Genomic DNA, 12,923 nt, shown 5'->3' with positions numbered 1-12,923 from the left:
CTAAAGGGGTTAATAACTTCTGATCTAACAGATTGAATTAATTCAGACAGAGTGGCTTACATCAACGCGCATATTCGTAACTTTAATTGTAATAACAGACATAGTTTCATTTGTCTCAATAAAACCGCGCTTACACCGTCGAAGAAATTCAAACGATTTTCAAACGATTCTGCATGGAAATACATCATTTCGATGCTTTCCACTTTTCCTGCTTATGAATCATAATATCCCACCGGTTACATGCAATAAATATGTTAATCGATCGCATTAATCATTTTAATCGCATCTTCTACGTGTCGTCGCGACATTATTATCTCTGTATGGTGCACAGCAAATATAATCCATCTTACTGTTCCAAAAGAATTGCTCCGAGACGATTAAGATACAGCATCGCGCGAGAACGCATTCTCAGAATATGAGAAACTGTTGCGACACCATCTATCATTTCATTGATAAAAAGAAAAATAGGAAAAGATGTAACGGAAAGTTTCTCATGTTAGAAAATGTAACGATCGTGGAAAATGTTTGAGGGTAATAATTCTCCGTGGCATAAGGTCGCGACCGAGCGTATTCGCGTTTCCGGCGACGTGTTCGAGCGGCAGGCGAACAACGAAGGGCAAGCGACGATGATTCAGAGATTATTTATGGGGTGCAGAGTGTTGCCGCGCGAGCCAGAAGAGGCCTAACGCGTATGCTCGAGCAGAATTACACGATGTCGCCGATGATATAACGCGTCTATCCTCTAGCGTTTTCCCTCTGAAAACAAGTCCCGACACATTGCGCGTTAGATTACGAGAATTCCATCGGATGGAAAATCATTTTTCTCTTAAATAACATTTCGATACCATGAATATTTATCACCTGTAGGTCAACGTTCACGAAACGTTCTCGCCTACGTTGCGACGGAGGAACTCGGAATAACTTCGTCCGAATTCCCCGTGTCCACCCACCCAGCTGCCAGGAACAAGGCTTCTGTCGGTAGATTCTGATCTAGGAAACTCGAGAAACGTGCCGAACGAACGGCTGGATTAAATTAATCTCGATCGGGTATGATCGACGGGGTCGATACACGACCGGCATCGCGAATGTTCCCTGGCTTTTCTAGGCCGTCACAGAATCGGGAGACAACAATGGATAACTAATAAATGACTAATGGGGCGTCACTGATACGCCGAGGATCGCGTTCGAAAGGTGATTAGGAAACGTAGGCGCGTTCGCGAAAAAGTTTCATCGGGTTCGCTTTCGTTTCCTTTCATTTTTCGAAGAAGGGAAAGTATCGGCGCGCCTAGTTTCATTGTCATAATTGTATTTAGCCCGCCTTTGGAATTTTTACAATTGCGTCTGTCGGAGCTAACTATTCACCGGTGGTTGCGTTAAAGAAAGTTGAAATATATATATACAGTTTAGACGTGGAAAGGAAGCGTGAGCAGGAGAGTCGACGATTAGGAGACGGATCGTGGCTCACTGGGACGCGTACACGGGCACAGGGGTCGACCACTGACTTCCTTTATCGACATTTTGATACAAAATGGCTGCTCGCCGCGGGGTGTCGCCGCGTAATCTCTCTCGATTCAAATTAACACACGCAGCGCCCGCCGGGGGGCCAGGACCGTGGCACAGGGAACTTGCGCCGCGGTATGGAAGAGATAATATCGCCGTGGTACCAGAGTTTCTTTGTCTTTCTTTTCGAGAACCCCTCGGTCCATCCTCGTCCTTTTTCTTTTTTTTTTTTTTTTCTCATTCGCCTGCCCTCCACCTCTCCTATCCACGTTAACGATCGCACGGTAAAGAGACGAATGACAGGCGCCACGCCGGTTTTGACAAATCGCTGGCGACGGGGGATACCAGTCGGTGGATATTCGAGAGGGCCTTCTTCGAAAAACTACGTCTTCTTCCGCGAGCTCTTGCTGTACGATCCTCCGGAGGATTCCTACGTCGTTACGTTGTTTCCGCTGCTTTTTCTACGCTACATCCGTCCCGGAACGTGGAATCGTTTGACTCGCGTACGAGCGGTGTGAAATTCAAGAAATTTTCAGGGGATAGGGATTGCCAAGTGTATTGGGTTGCTTGGAAATTTAATCACACGTCAAAGTGCAATCTTTATGTAATCAAATACTATGTTACGCGATGTTTACCAAGATTTCCACCGGTGAAATCACATTTCCCTAACGAGAATCCTATTAATTCCACGACTGGAGTATAGAAATCTAAATCTCGCTTCATCATTTGCTAAAATCATTTTTCATCAATCCTAAAATCTCTAACCCAAATCTCATTCGTCTTGGCGCGATCACCTGATTGCCTGATTGTTCGCGACCAACTGGTCGAACCGGAAAAGAGCATACGTGTTCGTTACCTTTCGTTACCAAGAGACCAGGCGAAAGAACAGCAGCATCCAAATGGTACTCACCTGTAACAGAGAAAGAGAACGATCTAGGTTAGTAAACATTCAAAGGAGCACGCGTCAATTACGCTTCGAGGGAACGATCTTAACGAGCGTTATCAGTTCCAGCGACGCGAATTTATCGCGATTCCGAGAAGCATAAACAGCGGCAGGTTGTCTCGATGTCCTGTCCACGTATCGGCCGAGCGGAGATGAAATCTCGATCCCTTTTTACGAGAGAAGCTTTCTTACAGCGAGCCAACCGACGAAAGAGTTGTACACAACTCGGCGAAAGGCGTAACCCGAACCGAAGGGAAAGGGCGCGAGCGATCGCGGCGGATATCAGCTAGCAACGTGCCCGTATTATTACGTTCAGCCGTGCCAACGAACACTCTGCTGTCAGATGAAATCTCTCCTCGAGTGTCCCGTTCGAAAGCATCCAGCCAAAGGAAGGAATAAAAAGTTGGAAAGAAATATGAATCAAAGAACGCGAGTTAAATCAAAATTAAAAATGAAATTTTCCAAAAAATCCTTGGTCATTCGAGGTCAAAAACACTGAAGATCCGCAAGATATATCTTTCACTCGATCCACGGACGACCCTTTTGATGGAGCTTCGGAGTTTTACGAGTGTTCCTTCTAACAGGACACACAGGCAACTCGAAATGAAGGTTGCAGCAGAGGATGAGGTTCGAAAGGGAAAGAAAAAAGGAAGAATTATTCGAGAGTCGTACTTGGGCAAATTCGCGAGATGCCTGGCCTCTCTGGCGGATTCTCGTATCAGGTTGCACGGCGCGGTAGGTACGCTAGCCTATCGCGATCTTCGACATTCCATCTGGTCGAGCCGAAGTGTTCGTCTTCCACGAAACGGCACCGGCCACGTTCGAAAACACCGGCGACGCGACGGGCCAGCCTCGTTATTCCGGAATTATTCCGGCAACCGCTGTGACAACCCGAATAAAACACCGTGAAACTCGTTTTTATTGAGCGCCAATCTTCGAGTCGCGTTTACGGTGAAGATCTAGCGGGGTAATTTACCTGGAGATTTCTACCGCGTTGGGATCAAGCTGTCGATCAAGGCCAGTGATTAATTATTGATTAACAGTGATTCAATTATAAACGTATATTTTAAACCCTTTTTAATCGAGGCTTATTTATCGATCTAACCCTTCCGACAACGGCCGAGGGTCGTCCATCGTCGGGTAAAGAGTTTCGAGGCTGGAGATCGCGTATCTGCCAGCGTGAAACAGCGACTCGCGTTGCTCGCGATTCATAGATTCACCTACGCTGCTGGCTCGAATTTACGGTGTTCGATGCTCGCACTAAATTATCGCGACTCGCGTTATAACTCTGGCCAAGCTGGCAGCTTGCACCGTGTCCGACGACCGATAATCTTCGAGCGCGTGCACATAGTAAATAGAGAACCCTTTCCGCGTTCCTCGAGGCATTAATATTTCTGGACCTCGCGAAAGGTTGCCCGCCTACGAGCGGACCTGTTCGATCGTAGGGACAGCTGCTGTGACACCCTCTTCCGCTCGAATTCGTCGATAGAATCATAGAGACAAAAGTCGTCGCGCCTCTCACCTGCCTCTGCATAATGCGCCAACGAAAATTTAGCAACGTCGAGCAGTTAGGAATTAAACGAAACGAATTCGATCGGACGCGAAGAGACTCGTAGCCGGCGAAAGAAGGCGGTTCATAAATAATCTCAAATGAGACGCGTACCGTGTACCGGAATCGCGGAACGCGTCGGAGATATTTATTGGCCGCCTGCGTCCGCGTGCCTCTTATCGATACCAGTCTGATCAATTACTGGAACGTTGCGAAACGATCGCCTGGTCGGGAAAGGAAATCTTGCGGGATTGCCGGGAGATACGGGAGGATAAATTATTTGGGAGATTTCCGTGTTATCATTGCAATCTGTTGAAACACAAGGATATTTAAGAAAAAATTCTTTTCAATTCATCAAGGTATTCGGCCAAGTTCTCCAATAACGCTCTTCCCCAAAATGAGCCGCGAATTTCGCATGACTTTCAACAACTCACCACCCCGTGGAAAGGGGTTGAAAAAGGCGGCGCTCGGTAATCAGGCTTGGCCGTTCGCGCGAGAGGATAGAATTCCGCTCATTCCCTGAATAATTGCCGCCGCTCCGAAGGCGGAATCGCGGGCGAAACTTCGCGTCTATTATTACCACGATCGCAAGAATGCGGCGGCGAGCGTGCGGAAGAAGTGGCGGAGGCGTAGGGAATCTCGCGAGGGAGGCAAGAAGCAGACGGGGGCAGGCGGCGAGGGCAGAGGAAAAAGAAAGCGGTGAGGAAAGAGAGTAGAGCGCGGAGCGGAAACGAGGAAGGGTGTGCAACCCCCTACTTACGTAATTTTAAATTAAACTGTGACGTTTTCAAATTAACGTTTTTGCTCGAGCCGTTCTTCCTCTCCGTCCCTGCGGCGCTTCGGCGCGAAACCGGCGCTAGGCGAGTCGAGAGAGCGAGAGGGAGAAAAGTTGCGATATTACAGCGGACTTTTTTCCTCTTTCTATTCCCCTGCAGGTGGGTGGCGGGCGCGGAAGCGCGCGTAATTTAGGTACCAGGAAATTGGTTTTCTCGGTGCTGAAATAGAAGAATGCGATGCGCGACGACGAGGGCCCGCCGCGAAAGAAACAGGAACGGAGCGGAAGAGGAAAGACGTGGAAGAGAATCGCGCGTCACGATCATCCTCTCTGTTCATTGGAAATTTCGCTTCGAAAAAGAAGGTAATCGTTGAATTTGGGCTTGGCTGAAGGTCCGATTTTCACGGCTCGGTTTCATTAGAACACGAGGAGTACGTCGTGGTTCGGCGACGTTCCATTCATGGAAATTTCATCGTCGTGGAGAACGGGACGGTACGAGGCGGAAGGCAGCCATTGTTCTAGAGCGACACGGAAAAAGACAGCGACAACGACGCCACTAAAAGTCATGACGTACTGGAAATCCACTTCCGCATCCTAATTTCGGGAACAAAGGCTCGACGACGGGCGTTAATCCCTGGGAAACCGAGCGGAGAGTCGAAAACGCGAACGCGAAACCGGCCAACTTTTCAGAAGGATTCGTTTAGCGGTCCAATTATTCGCGGTGACGGGTCGTCTCGAATTCCCGTTCTATTCTCTTCCTCCTTTTTTTTTTTATATCTTTTCCCTTACTTTCTGTTCCGCCGTCGCGAACCACCACAATGGCTGTGCAGAAGGGTTGAAAGGAACGAAGCTCGCGGGATGGAATGAGCCGCGTTTGGACGCTCCAACTCGTACGTCCTTTACGAGGGCGTTTTCTTTTTTAAGCTTAATTAAGGGAACTGAGACGGGGTTCCTGTCTCGCGACCAGAAACGATGAAACGGAACTCGTTTCGTTACAAATGTTGGGGTTGAAGTCGAGAGAACTAATGTATCAAAAATCTTGAAGACAGCCACAAATGCAATACTTTTAAAATACTGCAGCAGAAGCACGGTCACCGATAAGCAAGGAAAGATTATCAAACGAGCAAAGTCGCGCATCGTTGAGCACGTTCGACGATAATTACCGGTCGCCCTCGCACAATCGAAGTATCCTGCAGCGAATCCTGCGTCCGCATCCTGTGCGATGCGTGCCCGCCAGGGCCAAACGCGGAACGCTGGTAATTGTTCGGTCGTCGGGGCCATTGAATAAAATACAAGCTACCGGTCGCGTTGTCTGTCAGTCCGTCAGGCCTGTCTGTCCGTCACGCTGACGTGGGAAGACGCCGCGTGGTTCCACCCCGGAACGCCCGCTACCGAAAGCTAGTTACGATTGTTGTCGAGAAACCCGGAGTCATGCAACCCTCCCCCTTCAAGCCCCTTCCTCTGTTTCTACCGCCACCGCCCTCGCCCCGGGCAATTTCACAGTCATGCAATCATAATCAACCCGAGATAATAGTTTTCTCGGCCGGCCAAGCCGCGGCCCGAAGGCGCCTCCGCGCATGGGACGGGACGTTCGAGGACTTCCGGTCGGGCAGCTCCTTTTCTTACGACTTGTAAGGATGTTTCACGAGAAAATTATTTTCCACTCATTTCTCTATCTTAATAAAGTATTCCTATGCTTGAATTGAAAGTTTTGTTATTGAAACCACGGGTAATTTCGTCTAATTAAGCGTATCGTTGTTCGCGAGAGGGCAAGAAACTCTGGAACGGACGTGGACGTCGGTGGCTGTCGTGTGGCAAATTCGAGAGCGGAGGTGGGCGAAAACAAAAGCAACGCTTCCGGCGATTTCCTTACGACCGATTAACCACCAACGTCATCGAGATATCGCGAGCTCGTTCTAAGACGATCGCGTAATTTGCCACGTCCTGTTCCAATTACGAGCATCTGTTCCATGCATGCACGATTTCTTTCCACCTTCGCTTCTTCCAATCGGTCTACACGAAACCGAATCTCTTTATGGTCATGTGATTTCTAGATAACCGCAACTTAACGAATGCAAATCAACGACATAATGGTGCTCGAAAAAACGAGCGGCAAAGTCAAAATATGTCAATGGACAGGTCCGATTGCGGTACACCGCATAAACAGTTACGCGGTGTTTCCAACCCTGAAGAAACAGGGGTTGCCTTGAGTCATGCAAGCTGACGTGTCGACAAGCCAAACCCTGCGCTATCGCAGTGTCGTCGAGCGTTTCGTTTAAAGAAGGAACAACGACCATCGTTTCCTTTGAAATTAAAAAGAAGGATACTCGAGTTTTGCCCGGAAATCACGAGTTAACGAGTGCCATATTGAAGAGTAGGAAATTAGGAAACCACAAATTGGAGGCCTTCGCCGAACACGCAGATTTAAAATATAAAATAAGTTAAATAAAAACTTCAGCCACCCCTGTATTACATATTCCACGAAAGGGCTCGTTGTCGATGCCATTCAATTTTCAAAGAAAATATCCGTAGGAGCGGAACCACCGGTGGATGCATTAGCCTAATCTAATGACGCAAAGAACTAATAAGCGAAGCCTGGCTGAATCCGTTTCCCATTCGGGGATCCCCATCCTCCGCGTGTTCTCGTCGTTCCATCAAGGTCCTTTCCTTCGCGGCCTCTCCACCTTCGTAAACCTTCCACCCTCTGGATAAGCTATCTGGTGCCCGTAGGGCTAATGCATCGCACAATAGATCAATTACATACATTAGTGGCTCCGTGGATGGCTAAGGGTGTCTATAAGCTTTCCCTCCTATCTCTCTCGCTCCGTTCCGTTACGAAGCCCGTGTCCCCCGTTGTACCCTGCGACTCTGTCCTGGCGGGATATCGATATCTCGAGTGAACATCGATGCGGAGGCGCGAGTATGAACCGAGCTTTAACTGGTCATTCGCCGTGACGCGAGCGTAGGCTTACCAGACGTATCCCGCGGTGTAATGAAGCTTTATTATTAATACTCTTTCGGCTCCGCGATCCGCTCGAGGGTTTAATGATTTTCGGTGTGCCAGTTAGTTACCGGCCTCTTTGTCTTGGAGAAACGGTGGACGCTGGAGATGAACGGCGATGAATCACGCTGTTTCTTGCGATATACGCACGTTCAATTCGTTACTGACAATTCTGTTTAATTTTTCTAAGAAATAATCAAATTTTAACCCATTAACCCGTTACATAATTCCTCGCTCAATGTTTGTACAAGTATGAAAAACCTTGGAGTTCTTGTAAATAGATCGCTCGCTTACCTTTGATTCGGTATTTTTACACGAACTATTGGTCACTTCAAAAATCCTCGCACTCTTTTGGTCATTTACTAGTCCATCATCCTGGAGATAATTAAACAAAGATTCTTCCGGTTTTTATCCTTCAAGTCCGGTAATCCCATGGGATACGATTGTTACGACTATAGTCTCGAAAATACATATTCTTGAAAATAGGTGCACTATTACTGAAATATGTCTTCTGAATATTGACACGCACGATGGACTGTTCGGCACTTACTGAACTAAACTGTGCGTTCCGCATCGAGCATCTCTGCTACTACTGTTTGTTTACACTTGCGTGTATACCTTCTTCTCTTGCTGTGAACCGTTCCTGTGTCTTCTTATTACAAATTTTTCCAACTATCACTCCTCGGGTCCTTACGTATGCACTTATGGTTGACAATCATACAATTTAATATATATCATGTAATTTAAATAAATAAATAGATAAACCCTCCTCATTAATGATCGAGTAAAGTACAATGGTACTTAGAACGCGACAGGATGTTTCGCAAAATTTCGAAGCTCGGAGGATCGAGTCAGAGTTCATCGAAGGGCTGGAACCTTCTCGCGGCAATGAAGCGGGGAATTTATGCTCGGGAGGAAATTTCGCTGCCGAACGAAGCAGCGGATAATCTACGAGGCACAGGTAAGCCGTGAGCGTCGCCGCCGGCGCCGGTATCGCCCAACAACGGCAGCAACAACACGGCAGCAAGAAGAAGAAGAAGAAGAAGCAACAGAACGACGAGCAGCAGGACGACGACGACGACGACGACGGCGACGGCGAAGAAGAAGAGAAAGAGGAGAAAGACGACGGGAAACGTCTCAAGCAAGGCGAAAGCCAACGGCACGGGCATGCGAGGGAATCGTAAGTTAAGGTGGGACGGCGAAGGAGGAAGGTTAGCCGGCGCAAACATAAAGTTCCAGACTTACGACGCGAGATCCCCGATAGCTCGTCCGCGGTGGGCATAAAAGCATTAAAAAGCGGCGAGGCAAAAACGCAAGTGCATACATACTGGACATGTACACACGTTTAGATACGATTCTTAGCGTGTGGGTGAGAGGAGAGCTTATACCGGGTGACCCATGTGTTAGAATTCTATCAAATTAATTTTTAATAAGATTCCCATTCAACGCGTCAAATAATATTCAGTGAAACTTGCTCCGAAATTCAGTTGATGCATTCCTTTGCATCGGTGCATTCGAAAAGTGCAATTGCACCTTTATGCAATTTTCAGATGCACCGATGCATACGAATGCATCTACTTAATTACAGAGTATATTTCATTCAGTACTATTTATCTTGGTCTTAGGATATAATTTTTCTTTATTTTTAATTGTTTCGAAGATAAAATTTGTCTCGGGACACCCAGTATAGGTGCATCGAAGAGCGTGCGAGAGACTGGCGCTGGCCTGTCTTCTTCTTCTTCTTCTTCTACTTCTGCTCGTTGCTTGCATGCGTTCCTCGCAGTAGACCCCCGCGGCGACCAACCTGTCTTTCCAACACCGTTCCCCCCGCTATCACGCCGTGGATATCCCCGATAATACTCGACCGCGTCTAAATTCTTTTATAAACCTCGAGGGCCCGACGCTCGACGAGGGAGCACGCATCCAACGGGCGATAACGATAATCGACGAGCGTGAAGCAACCGTCCGCGTTCCGTTTGCGTTGGATTACTGCGATGCACGCCTTTGATTGTATTTTCTTTTTCTGCATCTCGCTGCACTGACGCGATAACGCTTGATCGGTCGGCTAGTTTTTCACCAGCGACCGGACACTCACTGATTTTCCAGCGATATAATCGTTGATTCATCGATGATTCGACTCGTGGATGATCAAACGCCGACTTTCTCCGCGTGAAAATAAGAAAATCAAGTGAGACCAAGAAAGTATCTTTCCTACGGCGAGGGATATAAAGTCCATTAAGGTCATCGACCTCTTGCATAGTGTCACGAATTGATGACGCGTCAATCGCAATTGAGGACAAAGCATCAAACGGTAATAAACGTACGAAGTAATCAGATACAACGACTCGTGAGAGTAATAAAACGAATATTATCTCGACCTCTAGCGGAGGGTGGCAAATTAAACGCAGAACCCATTCGACTCCGACATTAATAGTAGACATCCAGTTAATAGTATCTGCGCGCGAATTCAAATGCTCAAGAATTTTCCAACCGAATCCCGTAAATAGTAGGAGGATCGAGGGAGGAGGTCCGTGTCCGAAGTGACGGTGGACAAGCGTAAAGAGGCGAACGGCGTGCCCTTTGAAATATAGGCTCCCCCGGCGATAATGATGAACCGTGTTTACACTGGAGGCAGCTTCGAGGGGCGCCTCGTCAGCCATCACTGGGAAGAGGGATGGGGAGGGGGTTCGGGGGTCGGGCAACAGGGTGGAAAAGGAGGAGGCGACTGCTTTCTCATGTAAATACGATGTAGCCGCGTGTAAAGGCGGCTGACCGGTCCGTGTATGTGGCACAATGTTGGCTGCTGGCCCCATCGCGGGCCAACGTTGATGCAGCCTCGATGCACCGGGGAAGAATATGCGGCCCGTCGCCGATGCTGGCTGAGAAGAGGGCGAAGAAGTGGAGGTGGAGGACGAGACCGCCCGTAAAATATATCAGCCGCTGTGTGACTTCTCGGGGCAGCCACAAATCACGCGACTCCCCGTCGCGTCCCACCGTGCACCGTGTGGGTGTACCTCATGCACCACGTTGCAAGTCAGAGTGCACCTTCCTCGAACGAAGGTGGTGGGTGATCGCGATCCGCCGAGTGGCCAGCACCGTGTTTCCTTCGTTCGGGTCAACGTTTGATTGGATACACATTCGTGGGATTCTTTCCATACGGGTTGTTACAGAAGTATAAAATTTTTCAAATTAGATTCTGGATGGCCAACCGAAGGATTCAACGTAGATTATAAGTTCAAAATTCTAGCGAAAGTATGTCACATCTAGGACTACTTAGTCATCGAGTACCAAGGGTCAAACATCCCCTCCTCACCTAGGAAATCTAAGATAAAGGAATTAGTTCATCATTGACTGTTTCTGCGTTATTGAATCCGAAGTTGTGCATCTTAAACGTTCCGAAATATATTTGTAATTATAAAACTGAAACGCATCGACATTCACCCTGTGGCAAAATCAAGCGTAGCACTTGCTACTCGAACGACAAAGAGCCGCAAAGTCTCGACAAAAGGAATAGCAAAGCAGAGAATCCAGGGAACGACTGGTCCGAAACGACGAAGAGCACGCGCGCGAGGAACCCGTGGCGGCCTCCTAATCCGGCCGACCCATGTATCATCCGAAGTTCGTTAGAAACTTTAAATGCGTTATCCGGTCGAGTTGGATCGGGGAAAAAGGAGAAGAAGGGTATCGTCTCGTAACCGAGAAGCGGGTATACAACGCGATCAAGCTGGAATCTTCTCCGTTGAATACTATTAATGAGGCTCGTCCGGGTACGAGGAGCAGAAGAAACGGGGAAGGCAGAGAAAAGACGGCGAAGCAGCTGGTGCAGAGGGAGGCGAAGGGGGTGAGTTGCTTTTGAAAGAAGCTGCCTTTTGTTGGTCCGCGCAGCGAGCGGAGGAAATAATGCTCCGTGGAATGTGACCCGTACAACCTCGTCGACCGACCCTCTCTGGATCAACGAGCTCGATCCTGGTGAACACGCGTGAACCGTTATTGTATGGATAGAACGAAGATGCTAGTTCGAACGATGACGCGTTCGAGAAAGATGATCCGAAGGGTGAATGTCGCGGAGGATCTAACGATAGGAGCGCAAAATCAAAAGATAAGATACATGTTTTAACGAAGAAATGTCATCGCCAGTCGCGGCCAGCTGCGGTACGAATCGAATGGTTCGCGGGGGGAAAAAAAGGAATCTGCGAGATGGAGTACGAGACGAAAGCAAAGGGTCATTTATAACCCCGAGAGGCACGTGATTAGAAGTACCAAATGACCAGCGAAGAAAGAGGAGAAGAGGATCATCGAAAAGAACAGCATCGTCTCTTCTTCCCCCTTTTATATCTTCCCTTTCCTTCTCTCCCGCGACGAAGGAATGTTTTAAATTTTAACCGGTAGCGAGCTGGATCATTATAATGATTCGAATCTACCAGAAGGAGATGCGAGCGAAGCAAGCGAACAAGCAACCGCTTCTCCGCTTCGTTGGCTCGCTCGTTATTAATATCGAATAACGAGATGCTGGGCGCTCGCGAACGCCAATGGTATGCGTTGCAGCCCAAGGCGTATTCTTTATTAACGACGCACCACCGTTCCCTCCGCCGGATCGTCCTACCAAAAAATTCACCTGACGCCGCAGACCGGACTCCGCTTCCAGCTGATCGCTCGACGGAGAACGATCCCGCTCGAAATGGGCCTAGCAAAAAGGGATTGAAGTTTCTTTGCGTTGATGGACTGCTCCTTTCTTATGGTACACCTAACTTGCTAATGCGCGACCTGTACAACTATTACGAGATTTTTAATATCCGCAAGGAATTACGTTGTAAAGAAAATTACTGGTTGCACGAAAAGTTACAAACGATTTTAACAATACAATTTTTCCTGCAACTTTTTCCACACTCGTCAGGGAGAAGCGTGGGCATGAAACCAAAGACGAGTCTAGTTTATCGGAGGAGAGAATCCATAAGGCCGGTTCGAGATGTCATAATTCATACCCAAAGCGACTTAATTCGGAGTCGGCTTCTTCTCCTCTCTCGCTTCCATTCCGCGGCAATCCGCGCTTCATAAATTTTCATTTGAGAACCAGCATCCCTCCGCCGTACGCATCCAGTGACAAGATAAATGTCTCGCGTAATAACAACCGCGAGAAGGACCTTATCCTCTCTTT

General features: G+C 48.1%; 1 protein-coding gene across 6 annotated transcripts in view; it reads right to left on the bottom strand.

Annotated features, from left to right (window-relative positions):
• hth (Meis homeobox homothorax) overlaps positions 1 to 12,923 on the bottom strand; it is a 369,553-nt gene that overhangs the window by 43,241 nt on the left and 313,389 nt on the right. Inside the window, exon 11 of one of the 6 annotated variants that reach the window (XM_034321379.2) lies at positions 1,802 to 2,410. The exons of the other annotated variants lie outside the window; for them this stretch is intronic. Within the exon in view, the coding sequence (XP_034177270.1) occupies positions 2,407 to 2,410 (4 nt within the window). The 3' untranslated portion in view covers positions 1,802 to 2,406. Of the gene's footprint in view, positions 1 to 1,801; positions 2,411 to 12,923 lie in introns of those variants that run through there. 6 annotated transcript variants of the gene reach the window in all.

This window comes from Osmia lignaria, chromosome 12, assembly GCF_051020975.1.
Source record: "Osmia lignaria lignaria isolate PbOS001 chromosome 12, iyOsmLign1, whole genome shotgun sequence".
Classification (NCBI taxonomy): Eukaryota; Metazoa; Arthropoda; class Insecta; order Hymenoptera; family Megachilidae; genus Osmia; species Osmia lignaria.
The sequence above is the reverse complement of the archived record's forward strand: the minus strand, read 5'-3'. Positions and strand labels throughout refer to the sequence as shown.